The sequence below is a fragment of the Aulonocara sp. 'chitande type north' Nkhata Bay genome, linkage group LG15 (genome assembly GCF_057382095.1).
Source record: "Aulonocara sp. 'chitande type north' Nkhata Bay isolate Kocher_YH1m ecotype deep benthic linkage group LG15, A_spYH_male_GT1.1, whole genome shotgun sequence".
NCBI lineage: Eukaryota > Metazoa > Chordata > Actinopteri > Cichliformes > Cichlidae > Aulonocara > Aulonocara sp. 'chitande type north' Nkhata Bay.
This window is the reverse complement of record NC_141358.1, coordinates 31287564-31311784: the sequence shown is the minus strand read 5'-3', so window position 1 is coordinate 31311784 and position 24221 is coordinate 31287564. Positions and strand designations below refer to the sequence as shown.

General features: G+C 40.3%; 3 protein-coding genes across 5 annotated transcripts in view; 2 read left to right on the top strand and 1 right to left on the bottom strand.

Annotated features, from left to right (window-relative positions):
• The window catches only part of lama4 (laminin, alpha 4), a 32776-nt gene extending 31205 nt beyond the window's left edge, over window positions 1–1571 (top strand). The window contains exons 37-40 of the mRNA XM_086262887.1: window positions 48–175; window positions 283–376; window positions 845–964; window positions 1044–1571. Of these exons, the coding sequence (XP_086119013.1) occupies window positions 48–175; window positions 283–376; window positions 845–964; window positions 1044–1189 (488 nt within the window). The 3' untranslated portion in view covers window positions 1190–1571. The remainder of the gene's footprint in view (window positions 1–47; window positions 176–282; window positions 377–844; window positions 965–1043) is intronic.
• A 1019-nt stretch (window positions 1572–2590) lies between these two features.
• On the top strand, window positions 2591–18329 carry tube1 (tubulin, epsilon 1). Of its 3 annotated transcripts, XM_086262883.1 has the most exons (13): window positions 2591–2765; window positions 2938–3011; window positions 4045–4203; window positions 7799–7851; window positions 7968–8025; window positions 8700–8815; window positions 10260–10381; window positions 11702–11889; window positions 12007–12179; window positions 12697–12837; window positions 15116–15256; window positions 15928–16102; window positions 16520–18329. In XM_086262883.1, the coding sequence occupies exons 3-13, from the start codon at window positions 4072–4074 to the stop codon at window positions 16676–16678; spliced, it is 1458 nt and encodes a 485-aa protein (XP_086119009.1). In that variant the 5' UTR covers window positions 2591–2765; window positions 2938–3011; window positions 4045–4071; the 3' UTR covers window positions 16679–18329. The 3 variants fall into 3 exon arrangements, with proteins under 3 accessions (XP_086119009.1, XP_086119010.1, XP_086119011.1); XM_086262884.1 differs by lacking the exon at window positions 4045–4203; XM_086262885.1 differs by lacking the exons at window positions 2938–3011; window positions 4045–4203.
• On the bottom strand, window positions 16339–24221 carry ccn6 (cellular communication network factor 6). Its single transcript, XM_086262941.1, has 5 exons — window positions 24189–24221; window positions 22401–22680; window positions 20459–20695; window positions 17506–17699; window positions 16339–17392 (listed from the first exon to the last, which is right to left on the bottom strand). Exons 1-5 carry the CDS (start codon window positions 24219–24221, stop codon window positions 17111–17113), a joined length of 1026 nt encoding a protein of 341 aa, XP_086119067.1. The 3' UTR covers window positions 16339–17110.

Below are 24221 nucleotides of genomic sequence, written 5' to 3'. Positions count from 1 at the left end.
ATAAATAAGAATAACTCAGACCTCACGTCATCTTCCTCCTAATTCAGACGATTCTTTCAACCTGGGACCGAGGTTTGAGCTGGTGATGGAGGTGCGCCCTCGTGTGGCATCAGGGGTGCTACTACATGTGCACTCAGCAGATGACTATTTCACTGTGTACATTCATCAAGGAGCGGTACGTTTTTACACAAAATACACACATTCGTGTTGGTTCAAATGAAGTTTTTTCATTCAAAAGAACTGCCGTCTTCTAGACAGATTATAGCATTAGTGTTTTTGCAGGTGGTGGTTCTTGTAAATGATGGGACTCGTGAGTTCTTCACAAAGGTGTCACCAAAACAGGGAGTGTGTTCGGGGAGTTGGCACAAAATTACCGGTAAGAATTCCTTTGTGATCACACTGTAGGTTTATTATTCAGAATTGATGTGTTCTGTGGCAGCACTGTTAATGTCACACTAACATCACTCTCTGAAAAATAATCTGACATTGTATATTGTATGTGCAATGTTACGTCTTCCACGTCTGAAAAAGGAATAAACACACAAATGCCTTAATCCAGCATTCTATTTAAAGACCACCAGGGGGCGAGGCCTGTGGTTTCAAAAAGACTGACTGAAAATAGCTTTCTGTGTCAAGGAATGAGTTAATGGGCTCAGTCACTCTTTTTGTGTCCATCCATCCATTCGCTTCCGCTTATCCTTTTCAGGGTTGTGGGGGGTGAGAGGCAAAACCGCCTTTTTGTGTCATAATAAAAAAAAAAAAGTTTTTTTATTTTTTTTATTTTTTTACAGTAGCTAGTCAAGTTTAATGTTTAATGAAAGCGTTCTGTAATGTTTGGTTTCAGTGATACGGGATGCCAACGTTGTCCAGCTGGATGTGGATTCTGAGATCAACCATGTGGTGGGACCTCTGAGCCCCAGCTCCACAGATAGCAGAAAGCCTGTATTTATTGGTGGCACTCCAGGTGAGCTGGTGACAATTGCTCCTCCTGATTTTGTCCTGTCGGTATAAAGCTGTTAATAATGCCTTCTACCTCCTCTCAGATGGTTTCCTTCCAGAAAGTGCTGCTACCAGGAAGGCCTTTGTGGGCTGCATGAGAAACCTGACAATCAACAACAGCCAAGTAAACTTCAGCAAAGCAGTCCTGGTCAGTGGAGCTGTCAGTGTTGGAACCTGTCCAGCAACATAAGATTTCTGTGATCTCTAGCTCAGCAAAGCAATGACCAAATGCATGGTAGAAACCCCATATCATCAGTCTTTTTCCTTTCTGACACGTTTGTGTGCTTTTTGTGTAGAAGTTGTCGGTTTTTGTTTTTCACTCCCACCAAGAGTATGACCAAAACGTCCATTCAATCAAAGCAAACACCCGTTATAAATAAACAAATCAGATTGATTCCTCCAGTCCACAGTGTGAAGCACACAGGCACACTAACATTACTGTGTTACTGTATGTTCCTTTACTCCACTTCATAATCTTGATGGCACATGTTTTTTGTATAAGTTCATTTTCAAAGCTTTCCTTTTGTACTGTTTTATTTCTGATAATAAATAACATTTTACCTCCACTGAAACTTTTTTACATGTGTGTTCTCCTATAGTGCACTTGTTCATTTCACCAAAATCAGCTGAGACTGACTTAACAACCTCGTATATGCATGCAATATTGCACAGATATACTCAGTAAATTAAAAATGGTCAGAACACAGGAGTGTTTTCTTTTGGTTTTTCCCACAGTCCAGTGACATGTACATCCAAAGTGTCCACCCAATGACTCAGATGAAAATTAAACAACTGTCACAATCTTGTTAAAGGTAGTTAACTTGTTTGCAGTCAGTTTAATCAGCCACTAGATGGCGACACACACACATACACAACAATCCAAGCGGATCAGCAGTCTAATGGCTGTTTAGTTAGCAGTTGGATGGTGTACCTATCAAAGCGGCCAATAAGTATATGTCCTATGTGGGCGTGGAAATTAGAGCATGCTCGTGATGTAAGATGAAAAGTCATAATAAGTGTTCAGTAACTGTTTTTTGTTTGTTTTTTTCTTTAAAAATGTTTTTATTATGTTTTTACTCAGAAGCACACCATTTTCAGGGGGTAAAATATTTCACGACAGTTAAGACAGAAGGTGAAATAACTGGGAAGCCTAATCACAGACAAGCAATAAATACCAAGGCAAAACACTGGAAAACTGGTTGAAAACTCTTCGTTTTCTAATTGTTTTAATTTTGGAAAAACATATACCTACCTTAATTTGGCACCCACGCTGAGACACAAAATTCAACCATAATGTAACATCACTGACAAAATATAGTTTACAGTCTTAAATGCTTTTATTCTGCTTTTAAAAACCAGTATCTCATACCATCCTTTATTTTAACTTTATTAATGGGAGTTAAACTACAGAAGAGATTTTAATCATTTAATGTGTGGTTTCTACAAAACTGCTATATTATATTACTACAAACCTCCTGTTTTTTCTTTTTAAAAATGTCTTTATTGTTTGTTTTTGTTCGTCACACACACTTTTTTGGGGAGTGGGGGGGGGTCAGTGGCTGAAACGTACGTTCCGTTTCCATGGAAATGACGTCATCAATGCTCGACCAAACATAGCTAAGGCGCGAGGAAGAAGAGGTGTTCAAAAGTCTTGTGAAGATCTTATTGATGGATAACATAAACGGAACAGTCATTATGGATTAGCTTCGCACTTTTACAACGTGTATGGGGTGTTGTTGACATGACACAGTCCGTTGTGGTCCAAGGTGAGTGAAACTCAGCGCGGTAAATGACAGGTAGGAGGCTAGCTTAGCCCCCAGGTCGGTGTTTATGTCAAGTAGTTCCGTTTTATGTGACGTAGCTACATACCTTTAACAAATGAAATCTGTATTACTACTAATTGTGTTTTTTAAGTTAAACTGAAATTCCGTTCTGCAGTTGGACAGTGCGGCAACCAGGTTGGCTGCAGGTTTTGGGATCTTGCTTTGCGAGAGCATGCCCATGTCAATAAAGTAAGTGCAATTACATACACAGCACAGCACAGCACAACGAAGGTATCCGACGAATAATAATGAAGTCTGACTTGTTACGACAGGAAAAGCACATGTTTGTCTTTCTAATGTTCTGGTGACCCAGACTATACAACCAAAAACCCGTAGACACAGCATCTCTGGGTGAAACACAGCCGCTTTTAACGTTTTTATAATTACACCTGTGCTTTTGAGCTGGATAAGACAATACGTTACAGAGCTCAGATCATCTCAAGCTGGTTTCTTGAACACGAAAGGGGGTTACTGTACTCAAATGGCTACCAGAGCCACCATCCCTCAATCCAGTAGAGCACCTTTGGGATCATGTCAAGGCATTGTAGTAAAAGTACAAAATAGCAAAATGTAATTCAAGTACAAGTAACTTTAGTTAGTGTAGGAAAACCTTTAAAGTTGAGCATATTTAATCAACTCAGAGGAGAAACTCATTCAAAAAGCTGGGAGCAACAAACACCTTCAACTGTTAGCATTTCTTAAACTACAGCAAAAGTGTCATTAACCTCTGGCACATGCACCTCCAACAACCAAGGTGGGAAAACTGTCTGCTTTCCTCAGTCTGTGATGTTTGTCCATGTGTTAAGGGGGGGCTTGGAGGCTTTCCTTAATTTAATAAGGATTTGAGAGGTTGAAAAGGGCCAAATTGTGATGGCTAGACAACTGGTTGAGGTGTGGGTGCATGTGCATCACCTAGTGGGGGAACACATAACACCAGGATGCACTATGAGAAGGTGAGCTGGTGGAGGCGGTGGGATGCTTTGTGCAATCTTCTGCTTGGGAACCTTGAGTCCTGCCATACATATGGATGTTACTTTAACATGTAGCACCTACCCAAGCATTGTTGCAGACCATGTACACCCTTTCATGGAAACAGTACTCCATGATGGTTGTGGCCTCTGTCAGCAGGATAATGCACCCTGTCACAAAGCAAAACTTCAAGAATGGTTTGAGGAGCACAACAATGACTTTGAGGCATTTTTTACCCCTCCAAATTCTCCAGATATCAATCTAGTCGATCATCTGTGGGATGTGCTGGACAAATAAGTCCAATCCACTGGAGGCCCCACCTCTTACAGGACTTAAAGGATCTGTTGCTAACATCTTGGTGCCGATACCACAGCAAACCTTCAGGGGGCTAGTGGAGTCAATGCCTCGATGGGTAAGGTTTGTTTTGGAAGCAAAAATGGGACTGAGACAATATTAGGCAGGTGGTCATAATGTTATGTCTGACTATTATCAGCAAATGTACATTTCTATTAGCATTATTCTAATTATTTTACACTGTATAAATTGGGACTCACCAGCTGTTAGTAGTGAACAGACCCAAACCAACTGTCTCCTCCCTGTCTCGCCACCATTTTCTGTTATACTTGTCATTGCAGAGTGAAAGATTTTGTGTTTGCTTATCTTTAGTTGGTAACTTATAGGGGTGGGGGGGGGGGGAAATCGATACTATGTAGTATCGTGATATTTTGTTTGCTAATAATGTATCGATACAGGGACAGCAGAAATCGATATTTTGTTACCAAAAAAGTTTGTGGACTGGAACTCTGACTTCAGAGCATGTTGATCCTTTTTCTGAGCAAGAATCCTGACATTCCTTCACTGTCCAAATGTGTTTAACTTGTTTTTTGGCAGCAATAAACATGACAGTTTACTTATTTTAATTTAAGACATGTTTTATTTTAATTAAGTTTAAAACTTTTTTATTTAATGTAAAATGTTTTGTTTTAATTTACTTTCAAGTTCTTCAGTTGCTGAATGGGCTGCATAGTTTTCATAAATTGCATAGTTCAGAATAGCTATAATTGTACCAGATGGTTGCATTCAGTTAAGTTGGACTAGACTGTAATACAAACCGTTCAGTTTGTCAACAATAAAACTGACTGAAATGAGAGAAAGACTGAGTGTGAGACTTTGATATTAGATAAAATGAATATTGATAAAGTTTACCTTTATGTACAGAATCTGAATATCGCAAAATATTTTAAAAAATTGCAATAATATCGTATCGTGCGTTAAGTATTTTGATAAGATCGTATCGTGGGATGTATGGTGATTCCCACCTCTAGTAACTTAGTCCACAGTAAGTGTTGATTATGTGCTTGAATCAGAATCAGAATCAGAAAGGGGTTTATTGCCAAATGTTGAGCAGGTTTACAACATTAGGAAATTGCTGCGGTGCTTCAGTGCAAACATAGTGTCATAAATAGCACTTAAGTAGTGTCATAAATAGCACTTAAATAGACATGAAAAAATAAAAGTAGGGATAAGAATTAAAAGTGCTACGTAGAAAGATATGTGCATGAGCTATACATGGGATATATACATGAGAATAAGAATTAAGAGTGCTACGTAGAAAGATATATACATGAGTGCAGGTGGTGATCAGTGCCAAACATGGAATGATGCAGTGACACAGCGTAGGGTCATGTGTTAGTGGTGGGAACAGTCATATGGTTATTGTTCATGTGTCCAACAGCAGAGGGGAAGAAACTGTTCTTATGGCGAGAGGTTCTGGTGCGAATGGACCGGAGCCTCCTGCCTGAGGGGAGCAGGTCAAACAGACTGTGTCCAGGGTGAGAAGGGTCAGCTGAGATCCGAGCTGCACGCCGCAATGTCCTGGAGGTGTACAGGTCCTGCAGAGATGGGAGTCTGCAGCCAATCACCTTCTCAGCAGAGCGCACAACACGCTGCAGTCTCTGTTTGTCCCTGATAGTGGCTCCAGCGTACCACACGGTGATGGAGGAGGTGAGGATGGACTCGATGATTGCAGTGTAGAACTGCATCATCGTCCGTGTTGGCAGGTTGAATTTCTTCAGCTGCCTCGGGAAGTACATCCTCTGCTGGGCTTTCTTGATGACGGAGGTGATGGTGGGCTCCCACTTCAGGTCCTGGGTGATGGTGGTACCCAGGAAGCGGAATGAGTCCACAGAGGTGATGGGGGTGTCAGTCAGGATGATGGGGGGGAGTGGGGCTGTGTGCTTCCTGAAGTCCACAATAATCTCCACTGTCTTCTGGGCATTCAGCACCAGGTTGTTGTGGCTGCACCAGGACACCAGACGTTCAACCTCCCTCCTGTAGGCAGACTCATCCCCGTCCGAGATGAGCCCAATAACGGTGGTGTCATCTGCAAACTTGATTAGCTTGACAGACTGGTGGGTGGAGGTGCAGCAGTTGGTGTACAGGGAGAAGAGCAGAGGAGAAAGAACACAGCCCTGAGGGGAGCCGGTGCTGATGGTCCGGGAGTCCGAGACATTCTTTCCCAGCCTCACATGCTGCTTCCTGTCCGTCAGGAAGTCAGTGATCCACCGGCAGATGGGATCAGGCACATTCATCTGGGAAAGCTTGTCTCGGAGATGGTCTGGAAGGATGGTGTTGAAGGCAGAGCTGAAGTCCACAAACAGGATCCTGGCGTAGGTTCCTGGGGAGTCCAGATGCTGCAGGATGAAGTGTAGGGCCATGTTGATGGCGTCGTCTACAGACCTGTTGGCTCTATATGCAAACTGCAGGGGGTCCAGGAGGGGGGCCGTGAGGGTCCTGAGATGGGAGAGAACTAGGCGCTCAAAAGACTTCATGACCACAGATGTCAGAGCCACGGGTCTGTAGTCATTTAGTCCAGTGATCCTAGGTTTCTTGGGGACAGGGATTATGGTGGAGGACTTGAAGCAGGCAGGCACATGACATGCCTGCAGTGAGGAGTTGAAAATGCCAGAAAACACTGGGGCCAGCTCGAATGTATCTATGTTGAGGAATTATAATGTATAGTGGGGTATTTTGCTTTAATAATCAGTGTGGGTGTTATTTGTTTCTCATCTTGGTGTAAATTTATAATTACCAGACTTTCCAGCCACATTGTCATGTCATTTTTAAATTGCATTCCAAACTGACTGTGACAGAAAAACAGATAAGTGTCAAACACTATTGTATAATACACATTGTAATTTTCTTCTCTGACTTGTGTTGTTGCGTTAAATCAATTCCAGCTCTGTTTGTCTGCTTTGTGCAGTCTGTTTGAGATGATGTGAGAGCTGTCAGTTGACGCCTCAGCAGACACGCCCTAAGTGATTCAGAGAATGCTTCTCTTTTTTTTTTTTAATGATTAGAAAACCTCATTTTTCAGCGCTGTATTCCAGCTGGGTAGTTAATAACTCATTTCTTTAGTGTGACAGAGAGATATTTACCTCAGCTTTATCCAAGTTGTAATCATTTTGGTTTCCAGTTTAAATGTTAGCTGCCTTCTGTAGTTCATAAGCTTTAGGGATGTTGGTCTTAAGCACTAGAAACAATTTAATTTAATTTCCAAAAATGAAATCCTGATTTCACATGAATTTTATCATGGTAAAACTGAAAGTGTTCCAGTGATATGTGCAGTAATTCTTAGGGTTTAGGTAAAATGCATCAACTATGTAGAAACTACTGATTCACCATTTCACCAGATACCCAGGCCTAGTCTACTATAATCTTATGTTTAAGTGAATGAAAAATGTAGATGCAGCTGGTATAAACAAAAACAAAGCAAAATCAGGAAGAGTTCAAATACTTGTTCACAGCACTGTAGATTTAAGTGACCAAGAAAAACTTTCAGTAAATTTTTTAACATCTTATCTATGATAATCAGGGAAGTCATTATGTTTTCTCACTAAACCTTTGTTCTAAGGGATGTCTGTTTTCTGTGTGCCCTGTTTTGTCCTGTAAGAAACAGACATGACTCTCACAGCTCCTAAATCTTTTTTTTTTTCCTTCATCCTCAGAGGGGATTGTACGATGAAGCCCTCAATAGCTTTTTCCGAAATGTGGATTCCAGGTATGTTAAACCTGCTTTCCTCCAGTTGTTCATTGACATATAAGTTTTCCAAATGTATTGCTTTTTTTTTTTTTTTTTACCCTTTTTTTTTTAAATCACTGACTGTCCTTTTCCAGGAAAAGTGACGGGGCTGCATTTGCTGTTGGTGGGAGAATCCAACACCTGAAGGCCAGGGTAAGTTCTAGAAGGACTCTCGAGTCCCTAATTTTTAGTTATTGTGTCAAAACTGGATAAAAATTAAGCAAATAAGAAGTTAGAACTTCAGAAATTTCAGAGTTGGTAATAATAAAAATAGATGTTAGCCTATGTGTGCAAACATTTTAACCTATGAAACATTCACAATAGCAGTGCAGGCATAGTCAAGTGTCTTGTACATGCAAAGCATAAGGCTTTGAATGTTGCTAGTATGGACTGATACTGAAGGTAAATTCTTTGTGAACATCTCTTGGTCAACTGTATCAAATGCAAATTAATTCCATATCTGATTCTCTCAGTCATTGAGTTTGGCTGTAGCTTTTGCTGTGCCAGAGGTGCCACGTCTTTCTGTTTCCATTAAATAAGCCTTCTACTAGAAATGAGAAAAGGGCTGCCGCATCTCAAATTTCACCCTTTGGGGTTAACTTTGGCCCAAAGAAAAATGATAAACGGCTTTAACATGGATAATAATAAGCTTAAGACTGATTGATGATGCGTATTCTTTTCACATTTTATTTTGGAGTCGAGCTTACTGAAAGGTTCAGCATTCATTGGGTGAATTATGAAATGACTGGGGTAAAAGGAATGTGCTCAGTATATGATAGCATTGAAATGTATGAGCGGGCTTCATTTTCACATATTTGAATCCACAGGCGGTCCTGGTGGACATGGAAGAGGGTGTGGTCAACCAGATCCTGCAGGGCCCGTTAAGAGAAGTGTTTGATAGCACGCAACTACTCACAGACGTGTCAGGTTCAGGCAACAACTGGTAAGAGACAGACAAGCCTCAGGATGCCACCGAGCTCACGTGGACTTTACCAACTGTTGCACAACATAATTTAAATCCTGCTGGAGTTGTGTTACAGCTCACGTGCTGTTACACTATATGCAGTTCTAGTGGTATTCAGGGAATAGTCTTTGAAGAGATTGCAAAGAAAGTATTTTTTGGTAATTGTCTGAAAGAATTAAACATGTTTTCTTAATAATCCACTATATGTTGAATTTTGTATAATCTGAAAGAGGAACACGGGTGGCTTAACTGTTGTTTTTTCAGTTTTCACATTCTCAATTGTGCAGAGTATAATTTAGGGAAAAGATCAGCCTGATGTGAGTAGTTTCTCTGTATGGTTTCCCTGGTCTACCTACCTGAAATTGTAGGTAGACCAGGTCTCCATGCATTATTGTGAAATACAACTATGTACTATCTTTTTATCTAGTGTGTGCTCCAATGTGGGACTTTACAGGACCTCTTACAATTTTTTTTTCATATGTTAATGAGCCAATAGTCTATATTTTTCAAAAAAGTATATATCTCTTGTAAAGTATTTAATATATGACTCTAAGATTTCACAGATTCACAGATTGGAAATGGTCAAGCAGAAGGCCCACAGTGATATCAGATGCTATGGAATGTTATGGGATGTTAACAGGAAGTCTACTTGACACAGAGTTATATTAGCACACGCTTTTAATTTCTTCAAATAATCTTTATCTCCTGTAAATTTTTCTCAGCTGCCGGTGGCTTATTTTCTGTCTGCACAAAAAAGTGCAACTTGTTTACAGTGTAGCATTGCCTGTGAATGAACCACCAATGGATTATGTAGTCAATCCATGACGCCTGTGGTAAATCCTGTACTTGGCATGCCACAACAATTTGAGACTGTCAGTCTGATTCCCACAGTTTGTTGCTTAGAGGCGAGAAAGCCTTTACACTGCACGGCAATCTTTTTATTGGCCCACATAATTATACCCTATGTTTAAAATTCCAATATTGTTTTTACCATGAATGACTTTTGCACTAAACTCTTTTATATGTCCTACAACACGTATAACGTAGGGAGAGTTGAACTTTGACTCTTTTATCTTGCATAGTTTGTCGTAATGAAAAAAACACAAGAGCAACATGGGATGCTCCAGGACATCCTGACAGCCCCTTCAGTTGCTTTTGTCTGTTACCTTTCCTTTCCATGAACACACTAGCTACTGACAACTTCCTAACACATCATGCATGCTGTGGGAGCAACGGGCAGTCTGTCATGTTGATCACTCAATATAATTGCTTAATCTGACATAGTGATCATCATAAAAGATGAAAGTAATATGAAATCTGTCCTGAGCATTAAAAATTATACTTATCATTAATGTTCAATTTTTGGCATTATCTTATGATTAGGGGGGAAAAACCAAGGTATCGTTTTGTGCTTGTCATTCAGGGCAGTTGGAAACATGACGTACGGCTCGGCCTACAGGGAGAAGATAGTGGATAAGCTCAGGAAGGCAGCAGAGCAATGTGACTGTCTGCAGTGCTTCTTTCTCATTCACTCTATGGGAGGAGGTAAGGCTCTGATTCAAGGGCATCCTTTCATTCATGCTTCACAGTCCAGTACTCCAAGCTTTACTTCAATTAATTCATGTTAGATTTGTAGTGACAAAAAAAATGAATAAAGCCAATAAGAATACATTTGTGCATGATTTCATTTCACTTACTTAATTTTTGTATCTTTGTTGTCACGCACGTCACTTCTTTACTTTTAGACCTGTGTGAAGGCTGTAAGAGTAGTTAGCTGAAATAAAATAGAAACTAGAATTTAGAGAAAAAACTTATTGAAATAATATATTCAAATATTCATCCATCCATTTTATTTGTCTTATCTGTGACTGGGTTATGGGGGCAGCAGACAAACCCAGACCTCCCACTTTGCAGCCACGTACTCCAGCTTATTCAGACCAGCCAACAGATATAATCTCTCTAGTGTCTCCTGGGTCTACCCCAGGGGCCTCGTCCACATTTCTAAGCTGGAGGCCATTCCCTGATGAAGCAACAGGACCATTTTGCAAAATGCAGAGATCCAATTCTGAGGCCGTTTGCTCAAAACCTAGACCCTCCTGGGGAGGCTGAGGAGTGCAATCCCCCTATAGTTGGAGCACACCTTCTGCTCCCCCTTCTTGAATATGGGAAACACCACTGCAGACTGCCAGTCCAGTTGCATTACCTCAATCTCCATGCAGAGGTGTGTTAAGTAGATATCCCCGCAACATGATGATTATGACATTCCTGAGCCTTCAGGAATTTTATCAACATCATCTAGTCCAAGGACTCTGCCACCGATAGTTGTTTAACTACCTCAGTGACCTTGTCCCCAGACTTGCCTCCTCTATAGAAGGCATGCCAGTGGGGTTAAGTGGGTCTTTAAAGTATTCCTTCCACTGCCTGACTATATACTCAGTTGAAGTCCGCAGTACTACACCCGCAGAGTAGAGCACTGCTTTCCTGACGATTTTCCAGAAACACTTCGAGGCAGACCGAAAGTCTTTGTCCAAGGCTTCACTGGACTCCTCCCACAACCTAAGCTTTTGCTTCACCCACCGCCCAAGCTATATTCTGCTTGGCCTGCCAGTACCAATCAGCTGCCTCTGAGGTCCCACAGGCTAACCAAACCCGATAGGTCTCCTCCAGCTTGATCGGTCCCTTCATCTTCAGTGTCCACGATCTGACTCAGGGATTACCAGGGATTGCAGCTCTACTGTTATACGTCAAAGTGTTACCTTAATTTTTCAAGCAGTGTAGAAATAAGATTTCAATTGTCATGTCAGTAAATTAAGGATTTTTCTGTAGACAGCTGATAATTAATTAGTTACTGACTATGGATTTAAGGTACTGGCTCTGGCCTGGGAACCAGAGTGCTCAGCTTGCTGGAGGAGGAGTTCCCTGAGGTGTGTCGCGTTGTCACCTCCATCTATCCATCTGGGGAAGATGACGTAATCACCTCACCATACAACAGTGTCCTTGCCATGAACAAGCTCACAGAGCACGCTGATTGTGTCCTGCTAGTGGAAAACCAGGTTTGTGGATTCAGAAATGCCTCCCCTCTCTCCCTGCAAATGTCTGTGCAACGCACATAAATGAAAACTGTCAAACTGAATGTGATTTCTTCTTTTCCCTCATTTCTCCCCTTCCAGTCATTGGTTGACATTGTGAACAAGATTAAAGTTATGTCCCATGGTACAAAGCCTGGTTTAAATATCAAGAGAAACAGCGCAGTCACCTCTGGACAGGAAGGCCTCAGTGGGGCAGAAAAACCCTTTGATGCTATGAATAACATTGTGGCTAACCTGTTGCTCAATATTACCAGGTATAGTATTACTGTTTGCTCATATACAGTAGAAGCCCGTGTGCTAAGGAAAAACATTAACACCCTTTTGACCATTTTTTCTAGTCCATAAGATTGCCATAATAAATGCATTAGTATCCATTCTCTTCATAATAACAGTCAGTAAAGCCAGTTTGGGCTTTCATCTGCAGTCTCCTGTCTGTTTTAATTTTGGCCCTTTGAGTCAGCCAAAGTTGGAGCATAAGACACTAACCAGAGATGTCAAAGCATTTCAGGTGTTTATCGCGTGATGCTATCTTATCATTAAAAGCTTCTGTGAGAGTCCTGCAAGGGCTTGAGAGTCAACCTGGAGATTTGGTACTGTCACACAAGTCAACTTAGGAAGTTATTTATGAATAAAAGTATTTTGATCTTTTGCACAGTGCTATGTATCAAGAAGATATTCTAGATTTGCTTCTTTTAGTTATCCCTAATTAGTGGAACTTAACGTTATTATGCAGTCAAATTGAGCATGTCATTATAACTTTTTTATTTGCAGCTCAGCCCGGTTTGAGGGCTCCCTCAACATGGATCTGAATGAGATTGCGATGAACCTGGTGCCCTTTCCTCGTTTACACTACCTGGTGCCCAGTCTCACACCCCTCTACACATTAGCAGATATTAATGTGCCCACAAGGAGGTAAGCCTTGTGCCCATCGGTGCAGTTATTTTTACCTGACAGTTGTTGTGTGTCCTGCAGAGCTCCTCCTCACATGAACCCCTCCATTGATGACTTGACCATTTAGAAGTGGTTTCGGTTGGTTTACACCGTAACTTAAACTGTCATTTGTAACATGATGATGAAACAGCACCAGTCAAGCAGGACTGACTCACGATTTCCTACAGATGGGGTGGCTGATATGGTTAGTGGCATAATTTAGATTCAAATATTTTCCTGATATGAATCATGTGAAAGAGTATAGGCTGAAGCTTGCAGCTTACATAACTCCTGTCCCTGACACCATTCTAGACATAAGGAACACAACCACATCCTTAACATCTGGTTTAAACACAAAATCACTATGAAAACAGAGAGAAATGATTGACCGTTTGCCCCAAATTCAGATGAACACTAAACATGACATTTTTAAATGGTTTCAGTGTGCTGCACATTTCAGTTTTGTCAGGACAATAGTTCCAAACTCCTGTAAGAAATACACAATAACATCATTGGTTTTGTGTTCATCCTTCATTCATATCCACACCTTGTGCATATTCGGTGGTAATTGCCTATTATATTCTTTGTACTTAATTGAAATTATGTTATGCTACTAAATTTTTGAATTCAGGGTATTTAATTGAATAAATAATGGATTTTTTTGTTGTTATTTTTTTTATTCATAGAGTTTGCAATATTATGCAAAGTCAAAAAATAGAATATATTTCAACATTTTGGTTTTCATAATTTCTATGCAATTTCCATTTCAGTGGTTTTATCCAAATAAGCCATACTTGGTTAGTCTTTTTTTTTTTTTGTAATTGTACTGTCATGACCTTTAACATTTACCAGGTAACAGAGGCCTGTAGAATCTCAGTTGTAGCTCTTGGGTCTTTTGGATTTCCTCTGAGCATTGCATGGTGTGACCTTGGGAAGAATTGTGGTGTTCTTTACACACTCCTAAATGCTTCAGTTTACCAATGAGTGGCAAACTGCCCAAATGTCTGCTTTTACAGTGGTAGAGTGAAAAAAGTGAAACTTGCTCATGATCAATTAATTATCTCCTATAAAAGCTTTCTTTTTAAAATGATTCTATGAATGACCTGGTTAGTCTATGATTTTCAACCCAAAGTACAAACACCCCACAGGTTAGTGTCCAAGTGACAGATTAGCTTGTCTGGTCACAAAAAAATTGGAAAAGTAAAGAACCGAATGCCTCAAGTTTGAGCAGAAAAGTTATCAGTTAGGTAAAAGTAATAGATCAGATGTAGAATTAAACTGCCAAATAATAAACATATATTGTCTAATATTTACATTTGTTTGATGGATATTTAATTGTGACAAACATACAAGAAATACAAAATCAGGAAGGAGGCAAACACCTTTTAACACTTCTGTTAATATAAGCAGTGATGCAGAAGTGGGGAAACAGCTGGAAAATAGAGGCGTAGCTAAGAGTTGTGAATGGTTTAAATAATAATCCAGTACTTAATGATTAATAGTTGAGAAATTCTGCTGATCATTACTGAAAAATAGTATTAAAGTAAGATCCAGTTCAAATAGGTTTAACACTTTACATTCGACCTTGAGTTTGTATTAAATATAAAGCTTTTTTTTTTAATGAACTCACCTGATCTGAATAACCAAGTTACTAAAAACTCAGAATAACACTTTTCTTCCTAGTTAAACAGAAGCGTAAGAGTTTAAAACACCACAAAGCCCCAGCTTTCTTTTTATTATGTGAAAAAGCGGCAAGTTCAATTTTAGCTTTCCAGACGTAGGATTTAAAAAAAAAAAAAAAAAAAAAACACCAATCTGCCTACCTCCTCCCAGCAACAGCTGCCACAAAAGTGGCCTTGTGTGGGCCACAGAGACCTTCTCTCCTCCTATGAAGATGCTTATTGGTCAAAAAGAGTGGTGGTTTTACTGGATAACTCCCAGCAGTAAATAAATGTGACTGTATGAATGCAGGGCATGGTGTTGCTTAAAAATATCTCGCCTGCTCTTTGGGACTTCCCTACATAAATAAAGGTGCAAACATTCTTCTATGCCAAACACTGCCGTCTTGGTTCCCAGTCTTTTTGAACTTCTGATAAAAATCTTCAAGGCATGTTCAGTTAAAATCGGGTTCATTGAGGCTGGAAGAAAAAGCTATAAAAGGAATATTTAACATGATTTGATGCACATTCATTTCTTGTAAAGTTGATCAACTGATACAAGCATTTCTTTTCTTCTCCTGTCTTCCAACCGTGCGCTCTAGACTGGATCAGATGTTCAGCGATGCCTTCAGTAAAGACCACCAGCTAATACAAGCTGACCCAAAGCACAGCCTGTACCTGGCTTGTGCCCTCATGGTCAGGGGTAACGTGCAGGTTTCTGATGTCCGCAGGAACATCGAGAGGTCAGAGGAAAATCCTTTATTTCTGTATATAATTCTACACCAAAAGATGTAACGATTTCATGCAACCATTCCAACGTACCCAGTGATCCACACACTCACCTTTTCCCATAGTATACCCATTGAGCACTAGCAGTAAGTCATGATTACTGCATTCAGCCACAAGCTCTTACTATATTCTCCTCTAACCACTGCTCTCACAGAACTCCTTTTCAGTTGGCACACACATTTTGTACTGTGACTGTTGTGTTAAAATTGTTGGCAAAAGAGGTAGGAGGAGGAAGGAAGTACATATATATATATATATATATATATATATATCTAATGTACAAACAGGACTAAGTATCTTAACTATAAGGATACTTGTAGATGTTGGTAGTCCTCTAATCTGCAGACAAGTGAAGTTTTTTTTTTGTTTTGTTTTTTTTTTTTTTTTTTTTACTGTTTCATTTCCAGTTGTTTGATTGTTGTTAAAGCTAGTGAAGTAAATGTGCTTGGTTTCTGGATTTAAAGTCATAGCTCCTAGCTAGGGAACTGTTCACATATTGATTTCAGGATAAAGTACAGTTTAAAGTACAGTAAACTGAGACTAAACAAAGTCTTTTGGTTGTCATGTGAAGCTCACATGTTAAACATTACATATACAGTTATTTTCCCCTCTCTCCTGGCTTTAGACTGAGACCATCACTGCCCTTTGTCTCATGGAACCAGGAAGGCTGGAAGACGAGTCTGTGTTCAGTGCCTCCCGTGGGACACTCCCATTCCCTGTTAGCTCTGGCCAACAACACCTGCGTGAAGCCCACGTTCATGGAGCTCAGGGAACGCTTTACCAAGCTCTACAGGAAGAAGGTGCGTCTCAAGCTGTCTTTGTGAGGACATTCTTTGATAGTAATGCATTCCCAGATCTAATAACTTAAATTTTACTATTACAAACCTATAGTCTACTCTTAGCCTAAACCTAATTCTAGCTTAAACCCTAAACCTTTTAACCCATCTGTAAAATGTAGCTACAAAAGATAACTTGGCATATAGTCTACCTGCACTGGTTTAAGTTTAGAGGCATACATGGATTTCAAAATGTGTATTTTCTTTTATTTAATTCAATATGTGGTGCAGGTACAGCCACAGAAAACAAAGCAGTTTGTCTTCAGGTGAAATGATATCTCAGGTTTATTCTTCAAGCTTATTGGCAAATGCATATCAGCCTCTAAATCTGACAAACACATCAGTCAGACTCAGTTTAATGTTTTGTTTTTTTCATTTTAGGCTCACTTACACCACTACCTGCATGTAGAAGGGATGGAACAGAGCTTCTTCTCAGAGGCCATTGCCTCTCTCAACTCACTGATTGAAGAATATCATCATCTGGATGCCACCAAGGCCAGACTCACGCCTGATGCACCCAGACTCTCCATCGCCAGATGAAGGTCTGCTGTGCTGTGAATCTGGGAATCAAACTCACAGAACTGAAGCTTTTACATATCAACGTTATCTAATGTATGGCATGGTCAAAGTGTTCCAAACAGCACTTAAAGAGAACATCAGTTTAATCTACTCTAAAGCTTCTATTTGCTTTTCCAAGCTCCCTGATTGTTCTGTTATGAGGTAATGTTAAAGCTAGTACACTGGCCATATTCCTTGTTGTTAGTGCACATACCTGTCCTGAAGAGTGCTCCATAAAACTTTGTTTTGTTTTTTTAATGATCTGTTGTTCTTCTTTCTCAAAATTAGTTTTGTTTTTGTCCTTTTGGAGGTGCAAAACTGTTACTAAGGGAGAATTAAAGTGTATGTGTGTTTCAGTCCTTAGTTTCTCACAGCGGGGCTTGCACCACTCTGCGTCTCTGACGTTTGGGGTCCTTAGAGTAAACGCAGGTCAGAAAACATGTCGCCCGGATCGTTGCACTTCCTCTGACACACACAGGACGTTATCCACTGCATCTTCCACTGTGTGTTGGAGCCTCCTTTGCAGGTGAAGTTGACCTTGATCATGCGTGACTTGTTGGGGACACAGCAGCGCTTGTCTGTACACACACCGCAGTATGTGGGCTTAAACTTCTTGTTGCTGGTACAGCCAGAGAGAGTCAACTTCTCTGCTTTCTTTGCCTGGAATTTGGGTCGGCACGTCTTTCCCTTTGGCACCTAGAAGTGGGAATAGCAATTGGTGTCTTTCTTTTTAAGAGTTTGAGAAAAAAAACTTTAAAAATTAAATGAAAATATTAAAGATTCAGACAGATTAAAGCTAAAGATGCCACCTTGACACTCCTGAGCACGCTTTTCTCACACGGTTGCAGCAAGCACAGGCGGCGGTCTTTCCTCATCTCACACTTGCTGTTATCGTTGTTGACACGTACAGAGATGCCCAGGCCACAGGTCTTGGAGCAGGGACTCCAGTGGGTGGTCTGGATTAGGCAGTTCCTCTTCCAGGCTAAAGGAGGGTCCCTGTAACCTTTCAGTGTTACAGTTAAAGGGTACTGTGTCAAGCAAAGCACAGATCAGAATCATTCCAACAAGCTGCTGTGTCTCCATCAGAGATGGGCAGTAATCTATTAAAAGTAATGCATTTCTGTAATCTGATTACTTTTCAAGTAACAAGTAAAGTAAGGGATTACTGTTACTATACCATAAGCATGCTGCGTTACTGATTTTGTTTGTTAATGTCTCATGACAATAGTGGATAATATCGAGATATTATCCACTGTTGATCTGCGGCAGAGAGTACATCCATGCAGTGTTTAAGGCTTGGAATTACTGACATTACTTCTAGTTTGATTCTGTAAAAAGTGACATAAACATTAGCGTCCGCCGTGCACTCTACGTGGGAAGAAAACTTCTTTCTACAGTGAAAAATTAAACTTCAAATTATTTATTTCTTGCTGTGTTTTTCTTGCATCTATTTGAAAGAGTGAGAGTAAACGCAAAAATTATTTTATTTTAAATGCTGGAATATGCAGAACATAGGTTTAAATGTTAAACAAATTTCTTCAACTCAGAGAATGTTGCATATAATTTAATTTTTGCTTAATGCAATGTGTATAAAGTTAAAAGATTAAAACTAATAAAACAAGTTTGAAAAAGAGACTTTTTGATTTGATTCAATTTTATATGATGGATTATGCAGGAAAAAAAATTTGAATTGGCTGAAAGGTCTATTGCATTATTACATATGTATCATGTTTTTAAAAAGTAAATAATAAAGTAACTAATTACTTTTGAAAATAAGTAATCCGTAAAGTAACAGGATTACTTTGTGGAGAAGTAATCAGTAATTAGTAACAAATTACTATTTTCAAGTAACTTGACTAATACTGGTTGTGATTAGGTGCTATAGAGCCTTATGGGAGCAGTCCCATTAATCAATTTTGAATTCATTATGATATGAAATTGCTACTACATAGAAAAGGACAAAAAAATTAAAAGATCTGCATAGAAATGTAACACAAAAGAATCTGAAACACTGTAAACATACCAGCTCACTACACAAACTCAGGCATTCTTTTACATGTAGCTATCTTTACATATTATTATTATTATTATTATTATTACCGGAGCCGTCCACTAGCACCAACACTTCTCGAACCACAACCAGATCAGACCCACAAACACCAAAATAAAAGCTTCTTTTGTTATTAGATCACCCTCAGAACTTTCCCATCTCGTTAGTGCATTTTTGTGACTATAGCATCATGCTCGTTTGCACCACTTAGTAAGCTTGTCGTGTCTTTTCTTGACATTTTTAATCAAAATTAAAATGTTTCAACCAAATCTCAACGACAGGGACGATGAGTTTTTGCTGGGTGGGAAAGTGCTTTGTTTTTTCACAGTGGCAAATCACTGTATGTGACTCAGATCATGTGATAGATCTGGTTCAGCTACATGCCACGCCAATTAAATAAGCTTTGCCGTACATCAAAGTGACATTTTTATGGCTTTTAATAAAAACCAACTTGTTTCTCTTCCTTTTCCTCCTCTAACTGGAATCATATGTGTCAGACAGTTTAACCACAGGCAGTCACACCTCACACTAGGGCTGGGCGATATGACCCAAAATTCATATCTCGATATTTTTTAGCTGGATGGCGATATAAGATATATATCTCGATATTTTTTTTTTAAAGCCATAAAGTAAGAACAAAAAGAGAGTTCTTAGTCAAAGCTGTGTCCCAGATGTCACACAGGCACTTTTATTAACATAGAGCAGAAGTACATAAAATTTACTCAAAAATAAATTATGAGCATTTATTAAATAATAATGCTCCATAAATAAAAGAAAACAATGTTGTTTTTGTGCATAACAAAAAGCTCACAAATGTGCAGTCAAAATGTAAACTAAAAGACGAGCACTATAACAAGGACAGATTTCACAGCTGCTCTGTTCCCAACTTGTACTGCGTGACTGACAACCTGGAGTTTGAAATCCGCTTCGCAACCACGTCTCTTAACAGGTGCCATTTATGGTCCTTATACACAGTATGGTAATATTACGTTGAAGCACAGTACGTATCACTCCGCGAGGCTCAGCCGTAATGCTCCGACAATCCATCAAGCGCTGCAGCTCCGTAGCTTACCAAAGTCGTAGTAAAACATTTTTTGACAGATTGCTGAGCGCCGTGTTCCACATAAAATCGGTGCGCGGCCATCAAGCACAACCAGAATTCATACATAAGGCGCGCTGACAACTTTTGAGAAAATGAAAGGATTTTAGTCCGTGCAGCACCTCTGGGCTGCATGGCGTTAGCGTGGTTAGCTCGTTAGCGTGGTTAGCTAGCTAACACGTTGACGCCGTCCAGCCCCACGCACGGGGCGATGCGCAGTAACTCGTTAACGGATTTGCCGTGTCCATCTTGTCGCTTCCTGCAGGTGAAGCGATGGGGGAGGAGGGGGGGTTGTGTTCAGTGAAGGAGAGGCGAGGCCGAGTAACGTTGCGTAAAGACGAAAGTGGACGAAAGAGAGGCAAACTTGCGGCTCCGCAAGTATAATTATAACGTAACATAGACTATATCGATATAAAGGATATTGTCACATCTTATATCTCGTATAAAAATATATCGATATTTTTTAAAAACTCGATATATCGCCCAGCTCTACCTCACACTGACAGTACTGAGTAATGAGGCTCCCCCTTCCCTTCCAGCTACCTAACAGCAATTAGCATTCCAGGCAAGACAGTCTGGCTCTTCTCCATGAATTCATTCTCTAAACACACACCTGACATGTAGGTAGTGTCCTGCTGGTGCTTGTTTGGGCTCTGGCCACTGCGAAGGCCAGCTGGCGTGTTGCTGATCAGTGGTGCAGAGCCTAAGAGACCAGCAGGCTTCTGGATGAAAGCAGGGGTACAGCCGATGGCTCCAGCGATGCATGTACACTTGTAGAGGGGGCTGGACTGGAAGGATTCTCCATTCTCATAGTGGACCCCATTCAGGTCACAGCCTACCGCCATCATGTCTGAAGGAATGAGAAGAAACATGCTGGTGCAAATCTCAAACTCTGATTATGGTGGATCTTAAGACTGTAATGCAAATTAATATCTTTTTTGTTTGTTTGGGGGTTTTTTGTAAACCAAGAATTTTACTGTGTCTTTTTCCCCACAAGCATACAAAATATGAGATTTGAGTGCAAATTAGCTTTTTTAAAATGGCATATTCCTTTATGCTGGCATTGATTCCCAGCCTAGCACGCAATTTGCACATTTCGAATGATGACATGGAATGTAAAAACATGTTTTTGCCAGTGGTTTTTGACTCACGTAGGTGGAATTGTTGATTGGAGTTTAAGTTTCCCACTGAGGTTTGTAAAAGCCCCTTCAGGCTTCTTCACACTTGCATATTTTTTTTAAAATGCTTTCCCGTTGAACCGGTTTAGAGCGGCCTCCTCTGAAGCCACTGTGTGGCTTTATGCAAACACTAAAAAAAACTAATTTAAACATACAACTTTTATGGTCTTTCCAAATGTTGTTTGGCTCATGGTAGAGTAATTGTGATTTGCACTGCTTTAAAATATGCCATTCACAATATATCCATAATTCTGTTACTGTTGCAACACACGTAACCCTGCGACAGCAGCCCCCTGGGGCTGAATCCTCAAATATCCTCTTGACGCTGAATCCAAAAGTGAGGCGAGCCCCATAGACTACTGTTTAAAACCAAAAAAATAACAAAAACATGTTTATAAGTTGGTACAGAAAGGTGTTTTGGTCTCAGTAGCTAATATTTCCCTTCATAAATTTTCAATAACTAAACTTTTGAGCTGTATTAAAGCTTAAAGTGAGAGGTGAGGTTAGTTTGATCATGATTATTATAGGCTGTTGTGTGCTACAGACCATTCTCTCAGGAAGTCTTTAGTTTTTGGATAATAAAATTCAAATATTTTGTTGGTTTGTCAGCATTAATTAGCAGCTACGGTGCAGCTATATTTATCAGCTGCATTAGTTAAAAATAATCCAGTCTGCACTTGTGCGGTTATGGATGCAGCTTAGCATTAGCTTATAACTTAACCTGTGGTCTAAAAGTATATCCATCCATTACAGTTGCTCTGCAAAGAATGAAGATGGCCATGTCTATGAAGCTAAAGTCAAGGCTTCAAAATACTAAAACGCAAACCAGTGGGTGATGTTACTATAGCCATGTCCAACTTTTACAATGTTTGACCACCTGCCAACAGCCAGCATCACACTGCCATAGTTGTAGGAAGTAAAGCAGCATGTACCCCTGTAATCAGAGCTGGACTGGTAATCTGGCACAATGGCCCTATTCCCGGTGGGCCGAAGCGCCGATCTGAAAGGCTGCTGCACACTGGTCATACAAGCACTGACAGCAGCCCATTCATTCATATTTATTACAAATCTTTTTACGAGCTTGTAAAGGTTTACAATAATAATAATGGATTGCATTGCTGGGCTCGAACCAGCAACCTTCCGATTATAAGACGAACTACCAACTCTTGAGCCACGATCACCCCACGAGGAAGATGAAACAAACGTGGTAAGATGGAGGGACATAATAACGAAGGATCCGAGTAAAATGAGTGGCTGCTTTGACCATGAGTCACTGCTGCAGTGCAACTAAGGAAGCCTGATTAAAACCTGTGTTGGGCCCCTTGACTCTTTATTGCAACCCTGCCTGCAATCAAGTAAAAGACCAGGTCCACTCACATGCACACACTCCAACCTCGTATCTTGGCTTGTCTGCGGAGAAGTCACAGTACATGCCCTTGTGTGGGTCGCACACGTCCCTCTCGTTGCACGGCTCTCCAATTTGTCGGGCGCAGCTCTTACAGCAGCCGCACCCATCCAGGACAGAGCTGACACCAGGGGCACAGTAAGGTCTCTGCCGACACTTGCAGGGCCACTGGCAGAATTGGCGTCTCTCTGTCGTAGCCCGTCCACCCTGAGGAGCTTGCAGCTGCCCATTGTTCTGCGCCCTGCTGAAGCACTGAGGGGAAAACAGCCAGAAAGAGTCAAATTTTTGAATTGGCAGTACTATTTTTATTTTATTATTATGATGGAGATGATAGGGGAAATGTACAGTAAAAAACGCTGCTCCTCGAACCAGTAGCTTTTTTTAAATAAATTGACAGTTCAAATAATAAAATGTTTACATGTACCAGTAACGTCTATCTGCTTCCTGTCTACATTCACACCCATCTTTCTGGACCCTCCTTGTCCAACCAGGTTTAGTTACTCTGGAAAATGTTAAAGTAGAACTCTTTAGTGTTCAGTGCAGACACTCTAATGGGAGACTAAAGGAACAAGATGCCTTTGCATTTTACTGTAGTGCTTTTTACCAGCCAAGGTCAATATTTTGTGTCAGATATCTTTTAGCCCAGCTTGAGGGAGATGAAAGTGAGGAGACAGATGATGCCTCAAAGGTGCTTTTAGTTTTTCCCCTGGACTGGAAAAATGATCTCATTGCCACAGGAGTAGTAACTCCATGATAGGCCCTGGGGCGTTTTTTTTCCTGGGGTCCCTTACTGCCACGTTGTACTAGAGCAGACATAAAATCTCACTCTGTCTTTCGTTCTCTCTCTTATACACACACACCACAGCAGGCCGGTCCACATGTTTGATTTGGCAGTTTTACGCTGGATAATAGTTATTTGAGTTATTTGAATATACTTGTTCTAAAAAGTACATGTTTTCTAAATTTCTCTAAAGCTGCTAACAGGATATGACTTTATGGTGCAGTGAGTGCATGTACCCCTTATTTAGAGTGGTGCACATGTCTTTTGGTCAGTGCCACCATCTCCAAACCATATATCATAGCAGGTCTCCCTGCTGTCTTGTAACCCTTGCCTTTCCCTCTCACTGCTATCTTTAAGTATTAAGTGTGTAACAAATCACACTTAACACCCGTCTCCACCCACCCCACTCCACCCTGCCGGTTTCTCTTCTTCATCTCTCTTGTGTCCATTGCTTTGGATGGTTGACTTCAGGTATTTAAACCTATCTATCTTTACTGTCTGTGTCTAAAAACCACGAGTAAAATCCTAACTGCAGTGGCTTTACTCAGATCCATGTGTTAGCTTTAGCTAAAACACATTTAGCCACTTAATTTCTGATCATCTTTAATAATTATCAGAAAAGATTGAAATTTGTTCTCTCTCTCACACACACACACTTTCAGGTTTGAGGCTTAGACATGTCTAATACCCATCATACTTCTAGTTTAGCATTGTCATTGTAACTGTGCAGGGACAGTCTGGTTAAGGGGAACTCGGCTCCTCCCAGTCTTTCTTGCTTTGTATTTTTCACTGCTAAGTGCAAAACAAAACAAAAATTCAAAATAGAAACAAAATTCTATAAGAAACCTTTCAACAAAGCATGACAGCCAAAAAATTCAACATCTAACATAGTGACACACTGCACAGAGCTCAGAGCAGTGAGAGGCCAAAATGTCTTAGATATTTCAATATATTCCAGTCCTTGAATGTCCATGTTTACCTGATGGTATTTGCTGTGATGAAATCCAGCCAT

Coding starts and splice junctions, on each gene's coding strand:
- ccn6 (XM_086262941.1), bottom strand. CDS start 24,221: ATGGCTGGATTTCATCACAGCAAATACCATCAG. Junction 22,681..24,188: donor ATCACAGCAAATACCATCAG/GTAAACATGGAC, acceptor TTTTCCCCTCAG/TGCTTCAGCAGGGCGCAGAA. Junction 20,696..22,400: donor CGAGGTTGGAGTGTGTGCAT/GTGAGTGGACCT, acceptor TCATTCCTTCAG/ACATGATGGCGGTAGGCTGT.
- tube1 (XM_086262883.1), top strand. CDS start 4,072: ATGTGCTGGACAAATAAGTCCAATCCACTGGAGGCCCCACCTCTTACA. Junction 8,026..8,699: donor TCCAACACCTGAAGGCCAGG/GTAAGTTCTAGA, acceptor TTGAATCCACAG/GCGGTCCTGGTGGACATGGA. Junction 15,257..15,927: donor GTCCGCAGGAACATCGAGAG/GTCAGAGGAAAA, acceptor TCCTGGCTTTAG/ACTGAGACCATCACTGCCCT.